Source organism: Eleutherodactylus coqui, chromosome 2, assembly GCF_035609145.1.
Source record: "Eleutherodactylus coqui strain aEleCoq1 chromosome 2, aEleCoq1.hap1, whole genome shotgun sequence".
In the NCBI taxonomy this organism is placed as follows: Eukaryota; Metazoa; Chordata; class Amphibia; order Anura; family Eleutherodactylidae; genus Eleutherodactylus; species Eleutherodactylus coqui.
In genome coordinates this window covers 223,378,573-223,403,315 of record NC_089838.1, presented here as the reverse complement: position 1 = coordinate 223,403,315, position 24,743 = coordinate 223,378,573, and the positions used below count along the sequence as shown (strand labels likewise).

At 42.2% G+C, this 24,743-nt stretch overlaps 1 protein-coding gene across 1 annotated transcript in view; it reads right to left on the bottom strand.

Moving 5' to 3' along the window:
- MYO1E (myosin IE) overlaps positions 1 to 24,743 on the bottom strand; it is a 153,301-nt gene that overhangs the window by 3,681 nt on the left and 124,877 nt on the right. The window contains exons 20-27 of the mRNA XM_066592536.1: positions 19,609 to 19,723; positions 19,298 to 19,467; positions 17,107 to 17,252; positions 14,186 to 14,332; positions 11,872 to 12,032; positions 10,675 to 10,761; positions 6,359 to 6,563; positions 581 to 750 (exon numbers count right to left, since the gene is read on the bottom strand). Of these exons, the coding sequence (XP_066448633.1) occupies positions 581 to 750; positions 6,359 to 6,563; positions 10,675 to 10,761; positions 11,872 to 12,032; positions 14,186 to 14,332; positions 17,107 to 17,252; positions 19,298 to 19,467; positions 19,609 to 19,723 (1,201 nt within the window). The remainder of the gene's footprint in view (positions 1 to 580; positions 751 to 6,358; positions 6,564 to 10,674; positions 10,762 to 11,871; positions 12,033 to 14,185; positions 14,333 to 17,106; positions 17,253 to 19,297; positions 19,468 to 19,608; positions 19,724 to 24,743) is intronic.

The window sequence follows — 24,743 nt, the reverse complement described above, 5'->3', positions numbered from 1 at the left end:
CAATTTGCCATAGCATGCTAGTAGGCTGTATTTACTGTGGAATCCGGAGCCGGCCGCCCGCTCTGGATTCCGCAATGCAAATGTGCAGGCGGCCTAAAGTGGATGACATTTTGAAAATCTCATCCACATGCTTTGGAAATTGATATGCAGTGTGAAATAATAAATCAGCAGCATGTCAATTTTATTGCTGTTTATGCTGCGTAATCCATCTCTTATCAATAAGGGGGATGAATTCTACACCAAATGGTAAAATTCTGGATACCAGCAGCCACCACAAGGGGGACCTCACAACGATAGACATCTGTAAGTGGCAAGCTCCCCAGTGATAGCCGTCAGCACTTTTTTTGCAGAAGATCTCCATATTTTGTAAAACTGCTTGACAATCCAGGAGAGTAGAGAAGTATAAATGTATGGTGGGGACTGCATTATTCTTGCACTCAGTCAAATGCATTGAATTCCTCATAATACTTTACCGTAAATGTATACATTTAATGTATGTAGCCCATTACTAGATCAAAGGACAGCCTGGAGTCACCTACAAATGCTTCAGACTAATATAATGTTGGACTGCGCCAATTACCTTCTTTGATAATCTCTATGACGTCATTGGCATTAAAACTAAGTTCATCTGTATCCTGTGCATCATATGCATACATGGCCTTGCACTGCGGCACTTGAGGTTTGGGTTTTGGCTGAGGTTTTGGTCGTCCTCCACCTGGAGCGGGTCGGCTTGATGTTTGTCGGCGTGCACTGTAAGGAAACAAAATGTATATATTAATGAATGGATTCTAGAAGTCTTTGAAGCTCAGCTCAAACTTTTCCAGACCTATTCAATAATTGGCCAGTAGATGGAGCTGTTCTACAAGGATTATATATGCAGGCTATGTGTATTCCAATGGCCATGCATGTGCAGTCATTTCTGCACTGAAGTGAAGGCAATTCCTATCCAGCTGTAGGCGGCCACCAGGGTGACACATCGCATGATACTAATCATTTAGTAATAGAACCACTGACGTAAACATTGTGACACACAAAAGGTAAAGTACATCGAATTATATGATACTAAACGTTACCCACATCATATTACACAATTAGGAAACCTATTACACATAACAGCATGGCTGTTAAATCAATTACAATAATGCCAGTTGCCTCTGATTTAATGACAAAATTACATTAAAACAACCACTTTTTATAATTTTCATTTACAGAACAAATCAGGGAATTATGGAAGTAATTTGCTTCATTTCCTGACTCTATACACATCATTCCACTTCTTGCCCTCAATTACTAGCATACATTGTAATATTAGACTCCAATCTACACAGCAGCCAGATAATATAATTATAGGTGTACTGCACAATGAATTCACCGCCCTGCTGTTTGCTATATATTGTTCTTGGAGTCTCCCTTGTACAATGGGTCATATTCCTGGACTATTTGTATAGCCATCTATATTTTTCCTGCTTATCCGTTATCAGGCAGTTCTGCAGACTAGGTAGAATTTCATGAAGAACGCTGCTTTTTTGTGTAATATTTGTTTCATGGCACATTTTATTGCAACCGTTGGTTTCACACTAGACCCTCACTGTGGTTAAATCAACATTGTCTCAGTAGAGTTGGTTAGAGGCAGCTGCTGGGCACAAAGAGTCTTTGAGTTGCAGTAGGCAATTTTCCTGTGGTCTCCTGTTCCGCACAGTACAACTGTGTATCCATTTGTAGCACAGGAAAAAAATTAACACATCGCATGATATTCACCATAAACCCAATCATTAAGGGCTTTTCTGCTGTCTTCAGAATCATAAAGCCAGCCAAATAAAGATTTTTCTATTTCAGCCCAGATCTTTCTCAGACAACCCATTTTGGGGATTCCGCTTTCCGGCTCCATTCGGGTAGCAGGAGAGGGGAATCCTCGCAGTCAAATGGCTCCGTCTCAGGATGGAAGCTAACAGTGCCGAATGGACCCCATTGACTATAATGGGGTCCTTCCGGTTTCCGCCCAGCTACCCGGCAGAAAATGTTGTGCACGCAGCGCTTTTTTTCCCTGGTATTTTGAGCCCATTCTGCGAAGGAACCTCCGGCTAGAGGTTCCAGTGCAGATGTGAAACTAGCTAAATAATGTGACCTGTGTTTTATCATACATCATCTTTACTGGTTATTGATGGCCATGATACTCCCCATCATGGTGAATGGCTAAAATGCCATAACTATTGACCACTGAATTCCAGCATTTTAATATAGTGTAGAATCTAGTAATGGTTCCAGCAAATAAATAAAAATATTCAATAATCCAAGGACTAACACAATGCTTCCCAGACCTTCAGGACTAAGGCCACTTTCACATGCCAATATTATGGTTGGTCTTTTGCATCAGTATTTGTTGGCGAAAATCAGGAGTGGATCCAACATATGGGAGAAGCGCAAATCTTTCCATTCCACTTTTTGTCTTTGTATGGCGCACTGCTTGGTTTTGGCTTACAAATGCTGATGTAAATTACTGACCAGAATACTTCCATGTGAAAGGGTCCTAAGGCCACGGTTCAGCATTTGGTCATATGCAAGTTGTGGTAAAATCAAGGGGATGACTGCAACTGTAAGAAACAACCTATGCAGCAAAATATTTGAGCAGGAGTGTAGCAGTGGCGAGATGTAGGGGGCAGAGGTAGCAGTTGTACCCGGGTGCTGGGACTTGAAGTTGCACAAAGGCCCTTCTGCTATATAAGACACTAATATTTTAAATGGCACATTATAGCTGGAGTGCCCGGTTATAAATTTTGCATTGAGTCCTAGTAGCTTTAAATTAAGTTGCTGCTTTTCGGTCACACTGGACTCTGAGCTCTTCTTCACCCCCACATCCAATCTCTGGCCTGAACATGCCATCTGCGCCTCAGAAATATTGCTAAAATCCATCTGTCCCTTACCACGGACGCGCTAAAGGCACTCGTTGTCACCTTCATCCACTCCCGACTCGACTATTGCAACTCGCTGCTCATTGTCCTTCCCCGCACCAGACTCTCCCCTCTCCAATCCATACTAAATGTAGCAGCTAGACTCATCTTCCTATCCAGACGATTCTTAGATGCCTCTGCACTATGCCAGTCACTGAAGAACTAAATCTAAACTCCTCACCCACAAAGCTCTGCATGGTGCGCCGCCACCGTACATCACTTCCCTCCTGTCCGTACACCACCCAGCCCGCACACTCCGATCCGCTAACACACTCAGACTAAACACCCCGCTAATACGAACCTCACTTGCTCGCCTGATCCACATACTGATCCATATTGGCCCAACAGAAAACAATATCACTGAATGCAAATATAGAGGCAAAAATGGACAAAAATAGGTCATGCAACGTTTTATAAACACAGCTGTGAAATATACGGCCACGTGAATATATACATAGATTTACATCAGCCCCGTATAACGGTCTGCAAAACACTGACCAAATACAGAGTCAAAATACAGTCATCCGGAAGTGGCCTTACAGATATTCAGCTACCATAAGCGCTCTTAAAGGGGTTGTCCCGCGCCGAAACGTTTTTTTTTTTTTTTTTTTAACCCCCCCCCCCCCCCCCGTTCGGCGCGAGACAACCCCGATGCAGGGGTTAAAAAAACAAACCGCTCAGCGCTTACCTGAATCCCGGCGGTCCGGCGTCTTCATACTTACCTGCTGAAGATGGCCGCCGGGGTCTGCTCCCTCCGTGGACCGCAGCTCTTCTGTGCGGTCCATTGCCGATTCCAGCCTCCTGATTGGCTGGAATCGGCACGTGACGGGGCGGAGCTACACGGAGCCGGCATTCTGCACGAGCGGCTCCATTGAAGAGAGCAGAAGACCCGGACTGCGCAAGCGCGGCTAATTTGGCCATCGGAGGGCGAAAATTAGTCGGCTCCATGGGAACGAGGATGCTAGCAACGGAGCAGGTAAGTATAAAACTTTTTATAACTTCTGTATGGCTCATAATTAATGCACAATGTATATTACAAAGTGCATTAATATGGCCATACAGAAGTGTATAGACCCACTTGCTGCCGCGGGACAACCCCTTTAAGCCTAAATGTTGCATTCTCTATTCATGATCACTGGCCGTTCATTTGCTTTTCTCGGTTTCTAGTTACACCTCTTTACTGAAAACTGTTGTTTTCAGAGGATTAATTCTCAATTGAATATGAAAGCACAACATTCCGTCAGACATGTTTACAAATATAAACTTATTCCAAGCCTCTGCTCGTCACTGTGGAATCCTCTGCTCATCAGGCTTGTGTAGTTCTCCTCTGCCAGCTGACGTTGTTATTCTGACCTTTTAAGCTGACACCACCCAATGCTCCCTTGAGGCGGGCCACTGACACCCATGCTGTGCACTTTACCTTTCTAGTCTTCCACGTTTTAAAGGGTTGCTGCGGCCCAATCTACATGCTGTGCACGGGGGAATGCTTACCCTCCTAGGATTCCTAGATTGGCACTGAAGAAATAGCAACAGGCTGTCAAAAAGCTCCAGACTCTGTCCAGCCCTTCACTTTAAAGAAGGCTAGAAAGCTTTTTGTTTGCCTTATATATCCTTTTGAGAACATTTATATCTACAGCGATCTATACTAAAATGGGGTTTATTCTGATACTTTCTCGACAACAGGCCTCATAGCTTTTAGAACAACCCTAGGGTAAGCTAGACAGTCCGATGCATTTTTCAATGTTCTATTGCAAGCATCCTTCCTGGTCAGCCCATCATTACACTGTTTTGTGATTGTATTCTGTCTAGAAGGCTTCAGCCAGACACTGGCCGCTGTGAATGGTACTTTTTAATCCCACTTAAAGACATCTTAGGTGTATAAATTAAACGTTTTTAATCTAGAACAAAAAGTGAGAACTTTATGGTGTTTGGTAGCTTCATTCACCTGCAGGCTGCACACACCATTCACTTCAATATCAGCAAGAGTAGATGAGGACTTGACTTACTGCAGCCCTTTATTAAGTCCATGATGAGGTTAGCTGCTAGAGAATGTTGTAGAAAAGGGTGGAAAATAAAGCTGCGTTTAAGGCTGCATTCCCACGAATGTATATCGGCTTGGTTTTCACACCAAGCCGATATACATCATCCTCATCTGCAGGGGGGTAGGGGGGGGATGGAAGAGCCAGGAGCAGGAACTGAGCTCCCACCCCCTCTGCCTCCTTTCCAACCCTCTGCACTATTTGCAATGAGAGGAGGCGGGACGGTGGCGGGGCTAAGTTTTGAAAATTGGCCCCACCCCTGTCCCACCTCTCCCCATTGCAAAAAGTGCAAAAAGGCGGAGAGGAGGCGGGAGCTCAGTTCCTGCTCCTGGCTCTTCCATCCTCCCCCTCCTGCAGATGACGACGACGTATATCGGCTCGGTGTGAAAACCGAGCCGATATACGTTCGTCTGAATGCAGCCTAAACGGAATCATTATTGTTCACTTCACGTTCGTCGTTCATCTTATGTAGGCATAAAGCCCATTGGTAAACTATCGTTCAGTGTAAACAGCAATCTTCATTCTCTCGAATGTGAAAGACTGAATGATTCTCGTTTGAATGAGCCAATGATGTATCCGCTGTATAAACGGGTTGCACAAGAGAGCGGTAACATCATTGGCTTAGTGCCCTATACACTCCAGTATAATGGTTTGTAGGAGGCAATGATCTTTTCTCCACAAGGGAATAGACTTCTCATTAGTAAAGAGACAAAAAAGCTTCCTTCTACCGGTAGTACCTGCAGGGAATCCCAAGTCATTAGCTTTATTACTGACAATAACCATTTTTACCATCCAATGGTACGTAGCAATGGAACGTTTTTCTAACTCTCCCCAAATGCAGGGTAGCACAGAGTATTGCATTACAAGAGCTTGACAAAGTTGGTCGTAAGAAGTCTGCTGACAAGATGGTAAAAGCTCCATTCACAGGAATGGGGATGAGATGCAATACCATCCACAACACAGACGGTCGTGGTGCCGTTTTTGGAAAAATAGCCTAGAATTTTTTTCTATTCCTGGACAAGTCCCTTTTTCCAGTTGCACCAATATTCATCACTTGCTGCATCTCAGATACAAAGTAACCTACATATAAACTGTAAAATGGTGCTTAAAAAGAATATACATTCTAAAGCCTAGTTTAGGCAGAACGATTATCGCTTAAAAGATGAGCGATAATCCTTGTGTGCATTCAGCGCAAGGTAGGGAATGCAGAAGACAAGCGGGGTGTCCCCACTTGTCTTTTGCATCCAGCTGTTCTCTGTTCGGAGTGTCTAAATCAGCCTTTAATGTCCAGTTGATGAACCAGAAGTGCTAGTCTGAAGTAATGGTAATTAAAAGAGTTCCCTAACACAGTAAATGTTGACTAACTCTTACCCAGCAACACCTTGGTCAGGCACACGAAGGAAGTCCAAACTTTGTGGCTGCAGTAGATTTCTGGCTGCCGCTGCGCCGGCCAGTTGCCTTGGTAGAGATGGGTGCTCCGCAGGCTGATGGGATGTTCTAGAATTGTTAAATTGCCTTCCAGATCGCTGATTATGCCCATACTGGTTATTATGTATCAATCCATTTTGATGAGACCCTACAATTAAAAGACTTTTACTTTGATTGTTGAAATAACAAAATCAATAAGTACAGAATGTTTAAGCATACTTTAATGAACTGTTATTAAATGCCAAGCTCAGTGCTTCCTCTGCTTTCACTTGCACAATATCCTATTTCATTGGTCATAACAGTAATAGCTGACTATAGAACTGTGTGTCATGCCCACGACAGAAGTATTCTCGCAGCTCTTCTCCTGTGTCCTGGTCATGCTCTACCATCTTTGTCCCAAGCACTGGACAAAACATTCTTTACAACTTCCTCCCTGCCCCATTGTTACCCCGGCTGCATGAACCATTGATAATGAGTGAAGAGTCAGTTACAGTTTGTGCACTCTGCTTCCTCATGACAGTGCTTCAACTATTAGGGCAGGTTTAGACGGGATGGCTGTTGGGCGACAACCGTCCCAATAACTTGCACTTTCACACAGGGACAACAGTCGTTCTGTGAATAGAGGTGGAGTGTGACGGAGATATCTTCCAGTCACCCAACTCCATTCACTGCGTAAAGGCCATCACTCAAAGATAGACGACCGCCTGTTTACACAGAGAGAAGTAGCTCACTAGTCATTTCGTTCCGCTGAGCTTAAATAAAGTGACTAGCGATTAATGAGTGATTTCTCACTCAGCACCTTACCAAGTTCCACTTTTACAAAGGACAACTATCAGTCAAAATCACTTGTTTCAGCAATTTTTCAGCCGCCAGCTGGCCGATGTAAAAGTACCCTTAGACAGATCATAAGCCTTCTTCCTTCTCGTACTTTGTAGGGAGCACAGAGACAGCATGTAAGTGAAGAGATCCTGCTCATGTTACAATACAGCTTTAGAGGACTAGACATACGTATGCAACCAAGCTGAGCCTTTGAGCTGTTCTATTGGATTGGACCGGATAGGTTAACCTTCACTCCCCACGGGCAATAATTAGCATTAGGCAATCTTGACCTTGTCATCTGTTCACTGGTTGCCATTCCTTGGACCATTTTTGGAAGGCACTAACCACTGCATACAGGAAAAACCCCACAAGTTGTGGAGAGGCTCGGACTCAGTTGTCTATCACTATTTGGCCATCATTGAAGTTGCTCAGATCCTTACACTTGGTTATTTTTCCTGCTTCCAACACATCAACCATTCTGCTCAATGTATCCCGCCGTTTGAGCGGTGCCATTGTATCAAGGTAATTCGTGTTTTTCACGTCGCCTGTCAGTATTTTTTATGTTATGACTGATCTGATTTACCATCATCTACTGTCTCATTCCCACTCTCTTGTAGATTGTAAGCCTTTGCGGGCAGGATCCTATCTTCTGTATCAATTCGTTAGTCATTTAGTAGATGCTTATTGTTTTTGTCATTTTTTATTTGTAAAGTATTTAAACTCCGATTCCGCATATACAACCCTGGGATTAACATAATACCAATAATAATCTGGGTATATTTTCTACAGCTGAATGATAACCAATGTGTGACTATTTGTGAGTTCGGAGAAGCTTATACAACTCCCATCCATGACTTAACAAGGTCACACCCTGTACTTTTACCTAACTTTACCCAGCTGGTCTTACTTGCATAGCCATGCATGCAATCATTTCAGTACTAAATTCAGAGCCTCTTATCCATTTAAATGGGAATGACAGGCTTGGCAAGTCTAATGTATTTAATTATACAGAGGGTGGCTTCCCAAACCATATTTATAGGAGCAGGAAGGGGGCGGAGTGGATTTTGAGACAGAGGACTCTGCAAACAAATCAAGTGCAATAAAGTGTGAACTAAAAGTGTAACTGCAAGGCTCCTACAATGCAACTGAATATACAACATACCTACTAGATCATGTTCTAATAGAGAATAGTATTATAATTGTGCTGCTGTAATGATAGCAAACCGTGTTGGTGGGGAGCAACTAGTGCCAAGTCACTTTTATTAAGCCTATAGTATGTTCAAATAAGTAATCACTTCCTCTAGGGCAAAATCTAAATGTGTGAAGGCCATGGGGTACAATATGTTAAAATATATTATTTTAGTGAAGCAGGAGAGATTAGCTGCTGCCAGATAAATATAGTTCATCATATAGGATTAAGAAGGAGGTAGTTATCCAGGCTTACCCACTGTTATGTCTCACGCAAAGATCTGCCAGGTCCAACAAATATTGTCTATACAGAAGGAAAAGACGCTTCAAACCCGTGACAAATTGCACAGGTCTTGAAGCAGCCTTTTTGCTGTAGAAGTCTTGTGGAATTTCTATGCGGTCTCGCTGAGATTCTGCAGGTTATCCGTCCTATGGGAAGTCAGCCTGACAGGTGCCTCTAGTGAGGCATTTAAAAATGATTAATAGTAGTTCTGCCGACTGAGGGATTTTAGGGCTGTGGCATATCTTCCCTGCAATACGCATCAGCCAGCTATGTGAATGGACGTTAGAACTCTAATAATTGCCGCAAATTGGTCGCAGCTATTCTTCCTTCATGCAATTTTTGGCTGAGATGCAGGCAGCATTAAAACACAATGTCCAAGTGAAGGGGGCCTTACAGTGCAGTACACAGTAGTGGATTAGAATACCTTTCACTACTGTGCACTCTTCAGGCTCAGCTGCCGCCGCCCTGGGTTTTGGCGCCATCTAGCATCAAAACATTGTGCCTAAACCTGAGGCTTTGTTCCCACAAGCATATATTGGCCTCTGTTTTCACGGCCGGCCGAAATACGCTTCGATCTGAGCAGTAAAAGCTGGTAAACGGGCGCATAAATCTAACGTTCGGGCGCCTGTTCAGCCGGCATGAGCCCCGGCGCATATATGCCGAGACGCCATGCCGTTGCCCCTTCCCTCCCCGCCTCACCTCCTCTCCCCTCCCCGCCTCACCTCCTCTCCCCTCCCCACCGGATGATTGCAATGGGAGGGGGCAAGGCAGGGGCGGAGCTAAGTGCCACCCCTCCCGCCTCCCCCCATTGTTGGCTGCAGACAAGGGGCAGGGAGGGGGCGGGAGCTTAGCTCCACCCTGTCGCGCACCTTGTCCGCAGCCAGCAATGGGAAGAGGCGGAACGGGGCTTAGCTTTGCCCCCTCCCATTGCAATCAGCCGGAGGGGAGGAGAGAAGAGGGAGGGAGTTTAGCAGTCACGCTGCTAAACTCCCTCCCACCTCCCTTCTCTGGCCGCTGTTATTGGTTCCCACAGGAGCCCAAGCAGCGGCCGATGTATTCTGGCACAAAAGATCTTTTGGGCCTGACGTAAAAACGCCTAGCGCTATATTGGATGGCTGGGTGCTTTTACGTCACGGGAATACGGCCATGTGATCTGCTGCATTGGAATCCAATGCATCAGATCACAGCGTATATCGGCCGACCGTGAAAACGGTGCGCCGATATATGCTCGTGGGAAAAAGGCCTGAAGAGGAGCCTCAGAATGAGTAGAGTAATTATAGCTACAGTTACTAAACAAAACTCAACCTGGCTGCAAAGTACATTAAAGTATATAAGTCTGAGCTATGAATTTAATGAAAACCCCAGACCAGCAAGCTAATATAATTAGGGATTTGGGCTTTGCATTAGTTTAGGGATTTAGACTGGGGTCTGAAATAATTTTCTTGTCTAGAGTTTCAATTAGTTTTGGGCCTAGTCTAGAGTCTTAATTAATTAAAGTCGCTTCAGCAGCTGTAGATGGCTGAAGAAGTGAATGGCCAAGGATGTGTTTGCAGTAGTCAGGACAAAAAGTCATGGGGGTCTTGGCTGTATAAAGTATGATTCTAATCAGAGTAGACGTCACTTGTGAGTCATTGGATTTAGAGGAGCTTTTGGTTCTCCAGAAATGCCTTAATAGTGTAAATACTTGTATTCCACAAAAAGCATACAAAAAGTCTTATATAGCCCAGGCCTAACTGAGAACTGGGAGCTACTGTTCCCCTTATCAAGAGGATGTGCCTCTATACAGGTCATACTGTTAGAGATATATGGACAACGTCAGTCTGAGATACACAGCCCTTTGACGAGGAGAATACTAACACCCAATTGTGTGCGTAGACAGTGGTAGGGAAGGGGAAATGGAGTTTGGGAAACAGTCTACTTAGTCAGCGACTATCAGTAGATGTAAGGTTACTACTTTAGAACAACATACCTGGTGGTGGTGGGGCAGCTCTGCTTGGGTAGGATGTAGATTTATTCGAAATACCCCTCCCTTCAATTAAATTTCTTCGGGTTGGCCCTAGATAATAGATAAAACATGTAAAAATGAGTTATTACGCATGAAGAAAAAGTTCTACATAAACTAACTTTTGTAATCCTGCCCAGTGCCTTTATATAATCTCTGTAATACAACTAAATCCATTACAGTGTACATTACTCTACATAAAATAACTATGGAGAGTCACATTTGATGCTATTGAAGCTGACCCTGCACAGGAATATGTACTAAAGTAAAAGAAGTATAAAAGTAAGCTGAATAAAAAGGCATTTTCTGTGATAACTCTATGGGGCTGATGGCCATTTAAAAAGAATACTTTCTTATATACAACCTGGCAAATGTAATTGCAAATTTATAGGGGCCACTCAGCTACATCATGAATGGAAAAAAAAACAGCGATTATCCCCCTGAGCTAGTGTTACCTTGTTTAGTTATTTTTTTCTATCTGAAACTCCTGGCCTCTTTTACCTCAGATGGTCATGTGATCTCAAATCTAACCAGCTCAGATCTACTTAGGTTTATGCTGTCTGAAACTAGTCAGTTTCAAAGTTGCATGAATCCTACAGCAGAAACTGCCTAGAGAGGAAAATAGACATTGCTGTCACGATTACCGATGATGATCACACAACTACTGTCACACAGTCCTAGAAGAGATCACAGCTCACCTCCTGACAGTATACTTATGGTCTGTAGCTAAATTAGGTGAATATAGAAGGTAATTATAATTAAACTGTTCCCTAGCAGGCAGAATGGTATAGCCTCTAGCTAATGCATCATGGGATAGATCTGAAACAAATATCACTTTCAAGACGGTGACTGATAAGCATCAGGCAGGGGGCTATACTGCATGGAAGTGGCTGCAATACACAGAGGAGAGCTCCAGAGTGTAACAGGCAATCAAATGAGGGGGGGCAGAGATGAAAAAAAAATGTTTTTTCATCACAATAGCCCTTTAAGAAGCAAACATTCACTGAGTATATTCTCAACTGTCAAATCACTCATCCCTGGCCAAAAATTTAAAAGGACTCTATTGGATTTTGTAATAGAAATGTACATAGAACATGAAAAACAGAAGGTAATTCTAGTAATAATAGTTCCAATTCCTTATAAACACAGGATATAGGTACTTACGGGAATTCTTTGGCAGGCCTTGCCCTATGCTGACCTGTAGCACCTTATTGCTGTGTTTCAGTATGGCTAAATCACCAAATCCTTGAAGAAATTGCACTTGACGGGAGCCACTTCCACCGCTCCATGGACCCCAGGTTTCTTTTTTTAATTTCATCTCGAGTCTGTAGTAGAAATATAAACAACTAAGAATTGTTGCTTTATGGTAACAACTGCTGGCTTTAAAATATTGGAATCAAACATGACAGAATAAAAACTCTAACTTACTAAAAAAAAAAACAAAAAAAAAAAAACGACTTGTTACTTTGGCTATGCAGGTTACTGGTCTTTATAAATGTGCATTAACCACAGCTCTCGTGACATTGTAGAAATGTATTCTATAATACATCTGTGATGTTTAGGAACAGCACTAATGGTGCCCATACACATTAGACAGAACTTGGCTGAACCCGCTGTCACGTCTGTCTCTTGAGATCTGTTGTACTACGGGTTCTCTGGAGCTTTCCTGCTCAGGTGTTGGGGATTGTGCTGGCTGGGCGTGTGTGTGTCTCCAGTCAGCCAATCACTCCAGGTCAGTTCACATAAGAGCTGTCTTCCCCGGTGTGGGTGTGGTCAGCTGTCTCTGTGTGGTGTGATCAGGTACTATGTGTGGTGGCTGCAAGAAAGGTTTGTGTCTTGTGGTTTTGTTTTGTTATGTTGCTGGACTCCTGATTAGTGTAGGGACTAGCGATATTGCCGGGAGCCGTACATGGCCCGCTAGCTTCCAGATTTGGGCCAAATTGTCAATAAATACGTGGCATTCATAGCATTTACATCTGCTACTAGTGTTTGCGTATTGGCTGCTGTATGGTATGAATATGGCTGTGTGTCTTCTTAGCCTGTCCAGTTGTCCCTGTTGGTGGTGGCATGTGTATGCATCCTAGCCTGGGTGCATGGGTTCCTAGGGGCAGCAAAGGCCCAGATCCGAAGACTGCTGGACCACCCCCTATTGGGGCAATGTCCTCACTCAGATAGGTCCTTGGTCATCTTCCTTTGTAGAAGATAGAGAGGTGTTAATCAGTGGTTGTTTCAACTGGTGTTCCCAATCCTTGGTAACGTTCGTGTGGGCCCAGTGCTCACTAGCCCACATAAATGTAACACCCGCTGATTTCATCAGGAATGGCTGACCATCTGATGTGTATGAGGGCTTCCCTGATAGCAGATGTCATGAAAAAGAAAGATCAGGAATTTGGAATTTCAGTATGCTTGAGTATTGGTTCCACAGGAGATCAGCATTGATATAATGGAGCCAGGAGAAAGTTATTTCATGTGAATGGCCAGAGAGGAAGAATTGTAAACTAGAAAGATGTATCACAAAAACACCTGTAAGTGTTTACACACTAAGGAGCCACAAGCTGTTCTTGGAAAAATTGAAAAGCATGGAATTAAGGTGTTAGGGAAGGTCCAAGTTCCAAGCACTATTAAGATATCTGTCCTGATAAAAGCAAGCATACACCTGAAAGATTCCTATGGTGATTATCTGCTTCCAGTAGATACTATTACATGGAAGCAGATGCTGTTTGCTGTTACTCATGTGGAGAATGGAGGAGATAAGTGTGCTGTATTATACGGGCACTGTGGTTGACACAATGCTGGAGCATAGTTGCATTACCAGGTTCTGGCAACCACTGAAAACACAATGTTGAATACATTTGGAACAGAGAAAGAAAGGAGGAAGAGACAGAAGGAAAGGAGGGACAATAAAGGAGAAATATATAATTTAGAAGGAGGAGGGTATGTATTACGATTACACACAGTTGGTTAGAGATGTAAAAACTAATGATCTGACCATAAAAGTTGATCGATGAATAGTTAGTACAGATTGGAAAATACCAGTGTAGCATGTAGGAATGCTTTTCTGGAAGAAAAATACTTCCAATCATAGCAGATCTCTTTAATATTTTGCATTATGGGGATTTTGGCTGTTAAAGGGGTATATATTCATAGTACTGGTAAGACTGGGAGCAACTTTTCCTGTGTACGGCCAACCTAAAAACTACTTCTACAAAGCCAGTCATACAATTTATTACACTCTCTGAATGATAGCCAGAAAAACCACAAGGACGAAGAAACATTTTTTTCCTGATGGTCAGAAGGGACCCAGGTAGAGCTGAGAAGACGACTGCTTCTGGAGTACAAGGGGTATTACTAGAACAAACCTTGTTATCCAGGATACACATGGTTAGATAGATCAGAAAGGAATCTGTAGCACTATTAACCGCTTTACGCAGCACTTAGATTCCAATAAACCGCATTTCTACAATGAACACATACTCACGTATTGCTAAATTTCAGAGGTAGTTTTCTTTGGGTCTTTTCCTCATAGTGTTTGGCCAGCAGACTTACAAATTCTGTCTTGAAGACAGACTCCAGCAAACTGTCATACTCTTGTTCGTGAAGAATGAAAAAGTCATCTTGGAATGTGCTGTAAAAATACAAAGGTTTGATAAATAGCAATTAATGCCATAATGAATATTTACAGGGCTGTACAGCGCTCTGATAAAATCTTGCCTAGCTTTAGGCCTCATGTTACTGCGCGGCAGAGCCGTAACTTGCAGCTTCTGGGCCCCAATGCAAAACCTGTAACAGGGCCCCCAACTGTAATGCTTTATTCTTAGTACTGGGCTCCCTATATGGAGAAGAGAGGCCTTATGGGCCCCCTGAGGCTCCTGGGCCCGGGTGCAACCGCATCCCCTGCACCTTCTATAGTTACGCCACTGCTGGGCGGGTCGGATTACACATGGGGGAGCCAGCAGCGAAATCAGACCCTGCCCACGGCCGGCGACCCTGTGTACCGATCTTTTTTCTGTAGTGTGGATGTGTGCAAAAGTGCCGGCCTGCACACATGCGCAGTACAGTTTGTTTGTGTCTTTTTAAACTTCTGCCTTCCCACAAAATCCGCGGACTGTCCACAGATCGAACGGATGGAAGCCGTCTGCACGGAATCCACATTAAAACGGAGCATGCTGTTTTTTATTTTCTGCATGCGGAATCTGGAAAACAAATCTGCATATGTAAATTGAAGTGCAGACGCCAATGCTTCCCTATGGGCGGCTTGAACTGCAGATCTTCCACTTGGATGCCCCTCATGGATTCCGCAAGTCAAATCCGCCCGTGGTCATGAGGCCTTAAATAGAATATCTATAGACTTGCATATACTAGAAAAGCCATGGAAGAGACATGGGTGAGGTTTTAATAATGTTCAGGTTCAGCTCTGTTCACATTGTTCCAGTTCTGTCAGGTTTCTGTTGCCAGTGATGGGCAGAACACTATAGTCTGCTGTGTCACTTTTCAACAGGATCTGTCTGGACACAATGCAAAACTGGTTACAGTAAATCCCTAGTGGATTCTGTAAAAATAGAAACCATAATGCCAACAAGAACAAAACCATCTAATGGTCCCAACTTGTGACAGAAGCAATGCGAATTCATTAATTCAACTTCCATCAATAGGCAAACCTAAATATATGACGACTGGAAGTGACCCCCCCCCCCCTTCCCAATGTTCCAAATGAGCTGGACCGATACACAGATATTGGATATAATTGGCAGCATGGTCATACAACTGATCTGGAATGTTTAGTACTTAGTAACAGCGCTTACGATTATTTAAAATTCTAGAAAACGAATTCTTCATTGTGATTTGAGAAATCAATGGCCCCATGTATGGCTGACTGAAGAAGTCTGCATCTTTGTAGTGAACTAATAGGCCTCTATGTGTTGTGCCAAGTTCAATGCAAGACATTTCTATATCCAGACATGTAGAAATCATGTTTAAAGATTCTAAAGAGCCTTTAAGTACCTAGCACTCTTAACAATCATGGTCTATAAGCATTACAATATCCCCCTGACATGCAGAAGTCATCAAACAATATTGTGGAAATATCTACTGTACTTTACTGGAAGCATTTTTAAACAAGCATAAAAGATGGAACCACATGGGAGCCAGATGGGTAAGACAATACATGTCTTTCTAGATTCTTTTGTGCCTATGTAGACTTTTACTTGGACCGGACAGCTGTCTTACTCATGACGACTGGCTTACAATCTATTGCAGATGTTTCATAGATGTTGCACCGACTACTTTTAAAGAGGTTACAATTGCAACTGTAAAAATTCTATAAATTCCAATTGTCCTCTTCTATCGCATTCCATCCCAAGAAATATACAGAAAATGTTAACATTATAGAAATACTAAATTTAAACTAAAAGACTATTGTTTGCAGTAGATTAGGCTTTTTCAGTAGCTTTTAACCCCTTCCTGTCAGTCACATGGTTGTATAGGTCCTAATATGCCCCGTGGAGCAGGTTATATAACTATATACAGTAGATAACCAGGATATACCAGCATGGTCCATACAACTAGGTGTGTGTGTGTTTATAATATATATATACCTATAGCAGCTGTACATGTACAATTATATACAGTAGATAACCAGGTTATACCAGCATGGTCTATATTACTATATACATGTCTAACGTATAGCAGCTGTATATATCTAATTATATACAGTAAATAACCAGGTTAGGGTAGTTTCACACCTGCACTAAGGATTCTGCTTTCTTGCTCCATTTAGGGAGCAGGAAAGAGAAATCCCTGTGGCCGATGGCTCAGTCTCTGGACGGAATCAAGCAGCGCCGGACAGACCTCACTGACTATAAAGGGGTCCGTCTACTTTCTGCCCAGCCGCTCGGCTTTTAGATGGAAGAAAAGGCGCTGCATGCATCATTTTTTCTTCCAGTACTTTGAGCCGAATCTGTGACGGAATCTGACCAGCATAGTCAAGATCATTATATACAGGAATTGTATATACATCCATGCAGGTATAACCTGGTCACCTGCTGTATATAGTTATATATGTATAGCTTGCATAATTTATACATCTCCCTGTACACAGTGCTATGGACCATGCTAGTATAACCTGGGTATTTCCTGTACATTTTACACACAATTAAAAAAAAACGCATCAAAAACCTGCAAGTGGTTTAAAAAACAAAAACAAAAAAAAACCACCACATGTATTATTTAAACCCACATACGTTTTTAATGGTGTATGCAGTTCCTAAAAAACGCATGTAGGTTTTGAATACCACTTGTATTTTTATTATCACCGTGGATAACGCAATGCAATAACACCCATGGACAGGCATCCTTAATGTTGCCTGGGATCAGGATATATGTATACTGATAGATACTGACCTTAAAGACACAGAAAGAATACGTTCCACGTCAATCTTCTTTTTCACGACCTCCTTCACCATACCCTTATCTGGTCCCTGTTTCACTTTCTCTCTCCCAATGAGGTACACAGATTTTGGTGTTAGGATGAGGTCTCTTTTTATTCCCTAGTAAAGCAGAAAGACATTTATTTAAAGCGTTCCACCACCCAAATACTTTTCTAATTCATTTCACAATATATCTTAATAGAATTTGGCGTCACTTTTTAAAAAAATACAGTCACAATGTGTTGAATTTAACATTTATAGAATTGCCACTAGGGGGAGCTAAATGAAGATAGATTTGTACTATTTAACCTCAATCATAAATTTGATCCCAGTAGTCTCCTCAGCTCCCCTGGTGGTGGCTGTAATTAAAGAATTGTATCATTTATTTATGACTTTATGGAATGTGAATTTAGGAGATTAGTTACTCTTTTGGGACTGCCATCTTTTTTCACAAGATGGTTGTACATGCTCAGTCCACTACCAGAAACTTCTTGAACTGGCTTCTAAGCGGTTTATTGCATCCTGTCTTCACAGCACTTGATATCACTACAGTACAAAGGAACATAAAATAAACTCCTAGCCGTTGCCTCTCACTGCACATTTAACAATGCCCTTCCTAACAATTAGGCCTAGCTCCTCAAAACTTCAACCAGCATAAAATCATATACCATCAGTCCATTACCAGCACAGGGTGTGTCTCTTACCCTTTCATGCCTCGCCTCACACTGGCATTTCCTCAGACTCTTCTACCATGAGAGCTCAGAAGCTTCACACCACCATATAGTATAGGCACAGGGCATGTTTAACCCTTTCCAATCCACTGTCTGGCGTCTGAAGACATTATGATTTAAGGCTGTACTGCTCCGATGTTGGAAGATGTCTATCGGGGTTCTCTTACTGTATATTGCCAGCCTCTCTGCTGTCGGAGCCTATCCAACGTGTCACCTCATGCATTACTGACTTTAGCCAGCAGATAGCGCCGTTGTATAACGGCAGAAAAAGAGTAAGTCCCCAGGATACAAATTGGATTGGAAAGGGTTAATATTCTTTTGTATGTGGCCTGTCTCTACACAGGAGGAGAGCCAGAGTGGAAGCCTGGGAGCTCAGAAGGCCACTGACAAACTCAGCTCTTTTTAACAAGTTCTCTTAATGAGGCCACTCCGCAGCAGAGAGCGCCACTTTATTGACACTTTTCCTAAATTATCACCCTCCAGTGACTCAAGTTGTCACTATAGTGGCTGCACTACCACAGTAAATATTTGGCTCTAGAGAGTAAAAAAAAAAAAAAAAAGCACAATTTCTGGGTGTGTTTATAGTTATTTTGGACAAACAATGACTTCACTAGTAATGTTTGCAGATTATTATTAGTTATCAGTATCTTAGAACACATAATTATATTAAGGGAGGGACATTTAATTAATATACATAGCCAAATCATTATACACTCAGGGGAAACTAAATTCGGATTAGGCTAGCACACAAGAATGATTATAAATCAGTTTTTCCACTGAAAGACAATAACAATAAGAAAAACAAGAAAAACAATACTATATATGTAATCTTCTGATACTACTGAGTAAATTGATAAAAAATAGGTGTCAGAGCATAATATTTTTTAATAGTTTAATGAAAAAAAAAATCATGCAACTTTCTGGTGTACTTTGTGTATTATTCACACCTCACCTTTAAACATCTCCACTTGTGGTCACTGAATGAGAATTTTCTTTGTATACTTCAGATGATAAAATCTGCTATATAAGCAGCAGCACTGCAGAAAATGTGGCAGCTCCCATCCCCAATGCCGCTCACAATCTAATTTTCCTATCTCATATACACATATACACCAACACTAGGGACAATTTTATTAGAAGCCAATTACATTTTTTGTAGTGTGGATGTAAACCAAAAAGTACCCCAAAAATACCCATACAAACTCCATGCAGATGTTACCCAGACTTGATCCCAAAACCCCAGTGCTGCGAGCCACCATGCAGGTGCATGACTGGTTGGAGTGACAGAACAGTTATCAAAGCTCCGTCTTTGAATGAACTGTGCACCAATGGGATCACCACATGAGCAGAACCAGTTTTCATCCTCCGATAGTCAACAATGAAGCAGCTTCGTTTTCTGAAACTAGAAAGGCTTTTCTTTCTTTTATTACTTACTTTAGATCTTCGGTCATATTTGGTGACAGTGTCAGCAAAATCCACTTTTTCTCGCTTTCCCAAAAATTGCCGCAGCTCAGGATGGTCTTCCATACCAATGTAGTCACCAATAAAATTTCTGTTAATACTGTTCCGTCTCCTCTCTTTTTTGTTAAGGAAAAGATCTGAGGCTAGTAAAAAAAAAAAAAAAAAGTTCAGATTTTTTTAATTTCACTTCTATAAAAGTTTGAGCAAACAAATATAAGGTCCTATAAAGGTTTTACATTTACAACTTAAAAAGAAAAAAAAGTGTTGACTCTGCAATACCATACCTTGTTCTCGCATCTCAACGTACTTCTTCCTGGCAATATACTTCCTCCAGGCTTTCTGAATTGTTCGGGCGTAGCCATCATACTTTCTCTCACGCATTTCCTCCAAGAGAAATAGCTAGGATGGAAATAAGATGCTAAGACATAGATCGTGTGCACTGATTTCACATCCATCCAGACTATAAGCTGCAGAACTAAGTAGTAATGTATGAAATGCCATATTACAAACATGCACAAAGTAGCTAATATAAATGTGGGATACATATAGTTTTATGCCTCTGTGCTCATGTACGGGGCTACTTAAAAAGGTTCAAACTATTGCCATGGTGAGGGACTATCAGTTGCGCCAAAATTTTCAATAATTTGACGTGGCTTAACAGATCATGACTGAGGGATGATCAATTGGCTAAGACGCTCCACATATAGGGACAATTTCTGCTGCGTCACAGCAGAAGAGCAGGAACTTAGTAAATGAGCTGGGGTGCTGCTAGAAAGCTTCTGCTGGTGAGCGAGAGGAAAATGCTGCAGGATCCTGGACCCCCTGGTTGAGAGCGGGCACCTGGAGGATAGAGAATGGGCTAAATTGGGCAGAGTGCTAGACTGTGAAGAAGACACAAAGATCTGCTGTTGGCATCTGGAACCTAGAGAGAGCAGCCGCGCCACTGCTCCAACTCAGTGGGGCGGCTGAATCGTGACAAAGGGACGAATGAAAGCTGTGTTAGGGTTGCACTTCTGACCCAGGACAAGCTCAGGTTGGTAGTAGCGGTGATTCCTGCGCAACAAGGCCGGCCTCAATGGGACACTGGGTGTACACACCAACAAAGGGTTACAAATAATCAGCAAGCCTGCTGCAGAGAGACAGAACCCACACAGGGAAATCGGACCATTGCTAAGGATCCAGTGCTGGAACCTCAAACAAGTCAAATGTTGCCTGGGGTATCAAGTGATGCTTAAAAAGACTGTTGTACACAGAGTAATATCATTCCTAGGTTTTACTTAGTCGTAGCTAACAGACTTATTCAAAGTTTAATTGCTTATTATATCTTCTTGCGCCATTTTGTTCTTTAATAAAAATTGTATATTTTTGGTACTCCTGCTGCTGCATCGTATCTGCGATTCCGCCACACGTGACACTTCTATTACATAGTACGTGGCTGAAAAATTATATAATCTCAACCATCAGGGTTCTGTATGTCCACAATCTAGAGCAGACATGTAGACCCTAACCAAAAATGGACTGTTCTGTGAAGTCCAAAACAGGATCCAGTCTATTGTTTTTAGTGGATAGTTAGGAGCACATTTATCAGAACCCATAAAGCAGCTAGAGCGACTCTCTGGAAGACCTCTGTACAATACATGGACTGCCTATTGAGTTCAGTGGGCACCATGGAGTGCAGAATTTCCCTTGGAGTCTGAACACCTGCTGCTGATCGCTGGGATAAGAGGAAGACATTTCCCTCTTTACATTTGTGTCAAACTTATTTTGTATATTGACAGAGAAACATTACGTGATACCAACCAGGGAAAGCAACTCAATGTAAGTCAATCACAAAAACGCTGTTGGTATATTTGTCCATTTTGCTTTTTTTAGCTTTACAATCTGAGCTTCCCTGACTCCTGAAAGAAGAAAAGGAAGTGGTATTGAGCCCTGGGATGTTCTAAGCTTGATAGGTTTTACCGAGTCAAACAGAGGCCTAAATATAGTGTCTAGAACTCATTGGTGGTTTGGAGTTAAGCCGCAGATGTCATGAATATCTTGAAGGCCTACTTAAGGGTGCTTTTACACAGAGCGAAAAATAGTTTGCCCAAGTGAATGAACAAACTGACATAATTTGCTCCTTTGCTCATTTTAAACACATTTATTTATTTTAAACAGGATCGTTCAGTTCGCTGCACCAGTGAATGAGAACAACTGAAAGACCGGGGTTTAAACCCAACAATTAGGCTGCATAAAATAAAAGATGAATGATAAGTGAACAGACTATCAAATTAGGTAGGTGTTCAGCAGGCTTCACAGGATTACATTAACTACTGTGGAGACCACAGTCTAATCAAGTGCGGTTTCAGCCACCTCTAGTACTGCATACAACGGATATTGCCATTCAGTTTTAGGGTGACTACCCACTACATTTTTTTTTCCCTGCGAAATTCGCAGCGGTTTTTTTCTGCAGGGGTCTAAGGGACTTGTACTGTTAAAATCGCGATCACGCAAAATCGCAATTTACCGAGAAATCGCGATTTTAACATTACAAGTCCCATAGACCCCTGCAGAAAAAAAAATGCTGCGAATTTCACAGGGAAAACAACCTGTAGTGGGTAGTCACCCTTAGTAAGTAAACGGGTTCAGAGCTCAGGGACTTCAATTAGTAGAAGCAAAATCTCAGTTTCAAAGTTGTAGGCCGCATAATGGGGACAGCCCAGCCCTGTCTTAAAACAATGGAGCAGATTTCTACTGAAAATTCACCAAATTGAACTAGAAAACTTATTTTTTGGGGTAGGTCTTATTTTCAGGGAAACTAGGTATTTATTCAGGTGCAGTACGTGTGTTAAATCTGACTAATACCACTCTTGAGCAACTGCCACAATTGCAAGAAGCTGGTAACTCAATCTGTGCAAGACAGCAAATGTACAGAGAGGTAATGATTCCCAGAAATATGTTGTACACATCAGCTCAGTTAGCTAATTGTGGTAGACTAAACCAAACAAAAGGAGTGGCAAAAACAAAATAAATAAAAAAAGAATGTGACAACTGTAATGAACAGGAAGAAAGGAGGGCTGATCACTATTTAGACTCCCTTGCTACAAGATGTCCCCAAATACTGCTGTTTCACGCTAGTCTTCTTGGACAGACGTCCCATATGTGTAGCTGCATTTGCTGCTGCTGTTATGTACCTGGAGTGAAGGATTCTCTGAAGCATGCATGGACATCCATACATAGGTTTTTTTATGTATGGAGTTTGTCAATAGAAGGGAAGTATGGACCATATGTGTTAACTATTACTAGCAAGACTGTGGACTGTGGAAACACAACCAGCGAAGGTGAGCAATTCATCTGCTAGCGCCTATTGCAAGTTGGTCTTACACATGTAGCACTTCCTCTGCTCTCTATTATATAGTTTTTCTTTATGGAACTATGACACCGACAGACATTCAGCATTCAAGAAGCCAAATTTACAAAATGTATTCACTCTTGGGACTGAGGGCAATTCTTTGGTCTCGAACAACCTTAAATATCCAGCATACAGGTCTGCCTGGAAACCATATGAGAAGTGTCTTTCAGTCAGGAAGGGTATCGTTTCTCCTTAAGGAGAGCACCTATAAGGTAAGTGAGGAGATTTAAGGCCATTCATACTCCTCTGGGAAATATGCAAATAAGGGATCTACAGTACATTCTGTTCTTTGTACAGGAGCCCTATGCTACCAGTTCTTGTACATTAACCTCATTCCTCAAAGCAAGAGCTCTAAATATATCTTTAATATTTTCCAACATGATTGATGAACAAAGAAAAATGCTTATAAAACATAATCAGAAGTGAAAACATAAGGAATGAGAAAAATAAATATAAAAAACACCCCGAGAGGACGCAATCCACGGCAGGGCAGACTAGACACAAGACTTTAGAATGTATGCACTGCTCATACCTATTCATTCTTGTAAATCTGATGGAGTGGCCACCAGGCGAGCGTCCTGATCATGTAAAAATCAGTCTTAGGTTACTGTCCCACAAGGTGACAACCAACACATGAAGTGGTGACACGTTTTTCAAACTAGAAGTTAATGGCTAGAAAAATTTTACACGTAAAACTGCGGTTTACCTACAATATAGTTCGGCTAATGAACTATCAATTAAAAACCGTACCCCTCACGGGTATGAGCAGGACGCCCCAACCGGAGCTTCTGATGCATATGTGAACAAAGCCTGAGATAACATTTTATTTATGTTCAGCACTGGTAGAGGGTTTTCTTCAAAAATAAGATTTAATTGAAAGACCATCTGCTGTACCTTCCCTGCATCTTCAGGAACGCTAACTGAGAAGAATGTGATGTTCGGTAAAGGAAAACCAGAATGTTATTAACTGTTGGATTCATCAAAAGCCAACCTAGCAACATCTCAATACAATTAAGAGTGTTCTAATGAGCAGGAAGGCACATCTTGTGTGCAGACACGGTATCATATGTGTCCGGGCTTATGGAATTGGTTCTAATGAACATTTATGTACAAAATAGAAAGAAGATGAACGAGGTGGAAGGGAACCCTCAGTAATGAGCAAGGCTGTAAATGCTCTCCACCATATGGGTACACCAGTTAGAGACTGATACTAAAGATTGTTGTGCCCAATATGAAGACAAGTTACTATAAACAGTAGTCAATAAATTGGGGAAGGTTAAATAATGACATTCCTTTGGCTTCTCTACAAAATTTCAGATCATGTTTGCTGCTTATAGGAATAATTCCAATTGTAACAATAGGTTCCAAAATTGTAGTTTCTGCAGTACCCAAATATATGTAAATTGTTGTAACTGCAAACCAGAGCTCCTCTAAGCTAGCATTGTGGTCTGTAGTCAACTGGTGAAGTTACACAGTACATACCATGGATCAAAAATTTCCCCCTCTATAAAGAACAATGCAAATCACAAATTGTGTTGAAAAACCTGATAGGATTTTATTTTAGGAATTTTCTCGCTTAACAGTAAATGACTAAGGGTGGTTTCACATCTGCGTCGGGGGTTCCTCTTTCCTGCTCAGTTCGGGGAGCAGGAAAGGGAAAGCCCCGTGGATGAATGGCTTTGTCTTAGGACGGAACTGAACAGTGCCAAACGGACCCCATTGACTATATTGGGGTCTGTTCGCTTTCTGTTCAGCTGTCTGGCTTTTAGCTGAAAGGAAAAGCTCTGCAGGCGGCACTTTTTCTTCCGGTATTTCGTGCCAGATCTGAGACGGAACCCGTGACCGGAGGTTGCAACGCAGATGTGAACCCACCCTAAGGGTTCTTTTAGACAGGCAGATTCTAATTTGAATGAGCGCACGAGCGAGGGACATCACTAATAACTCGTTCGCACTCGTGCAGCCTGTATAAACAGGCAAATGCATCGTTGGCTTGTTCAAATGAGAATGGTTCAGTCCCTGTATAAGTGA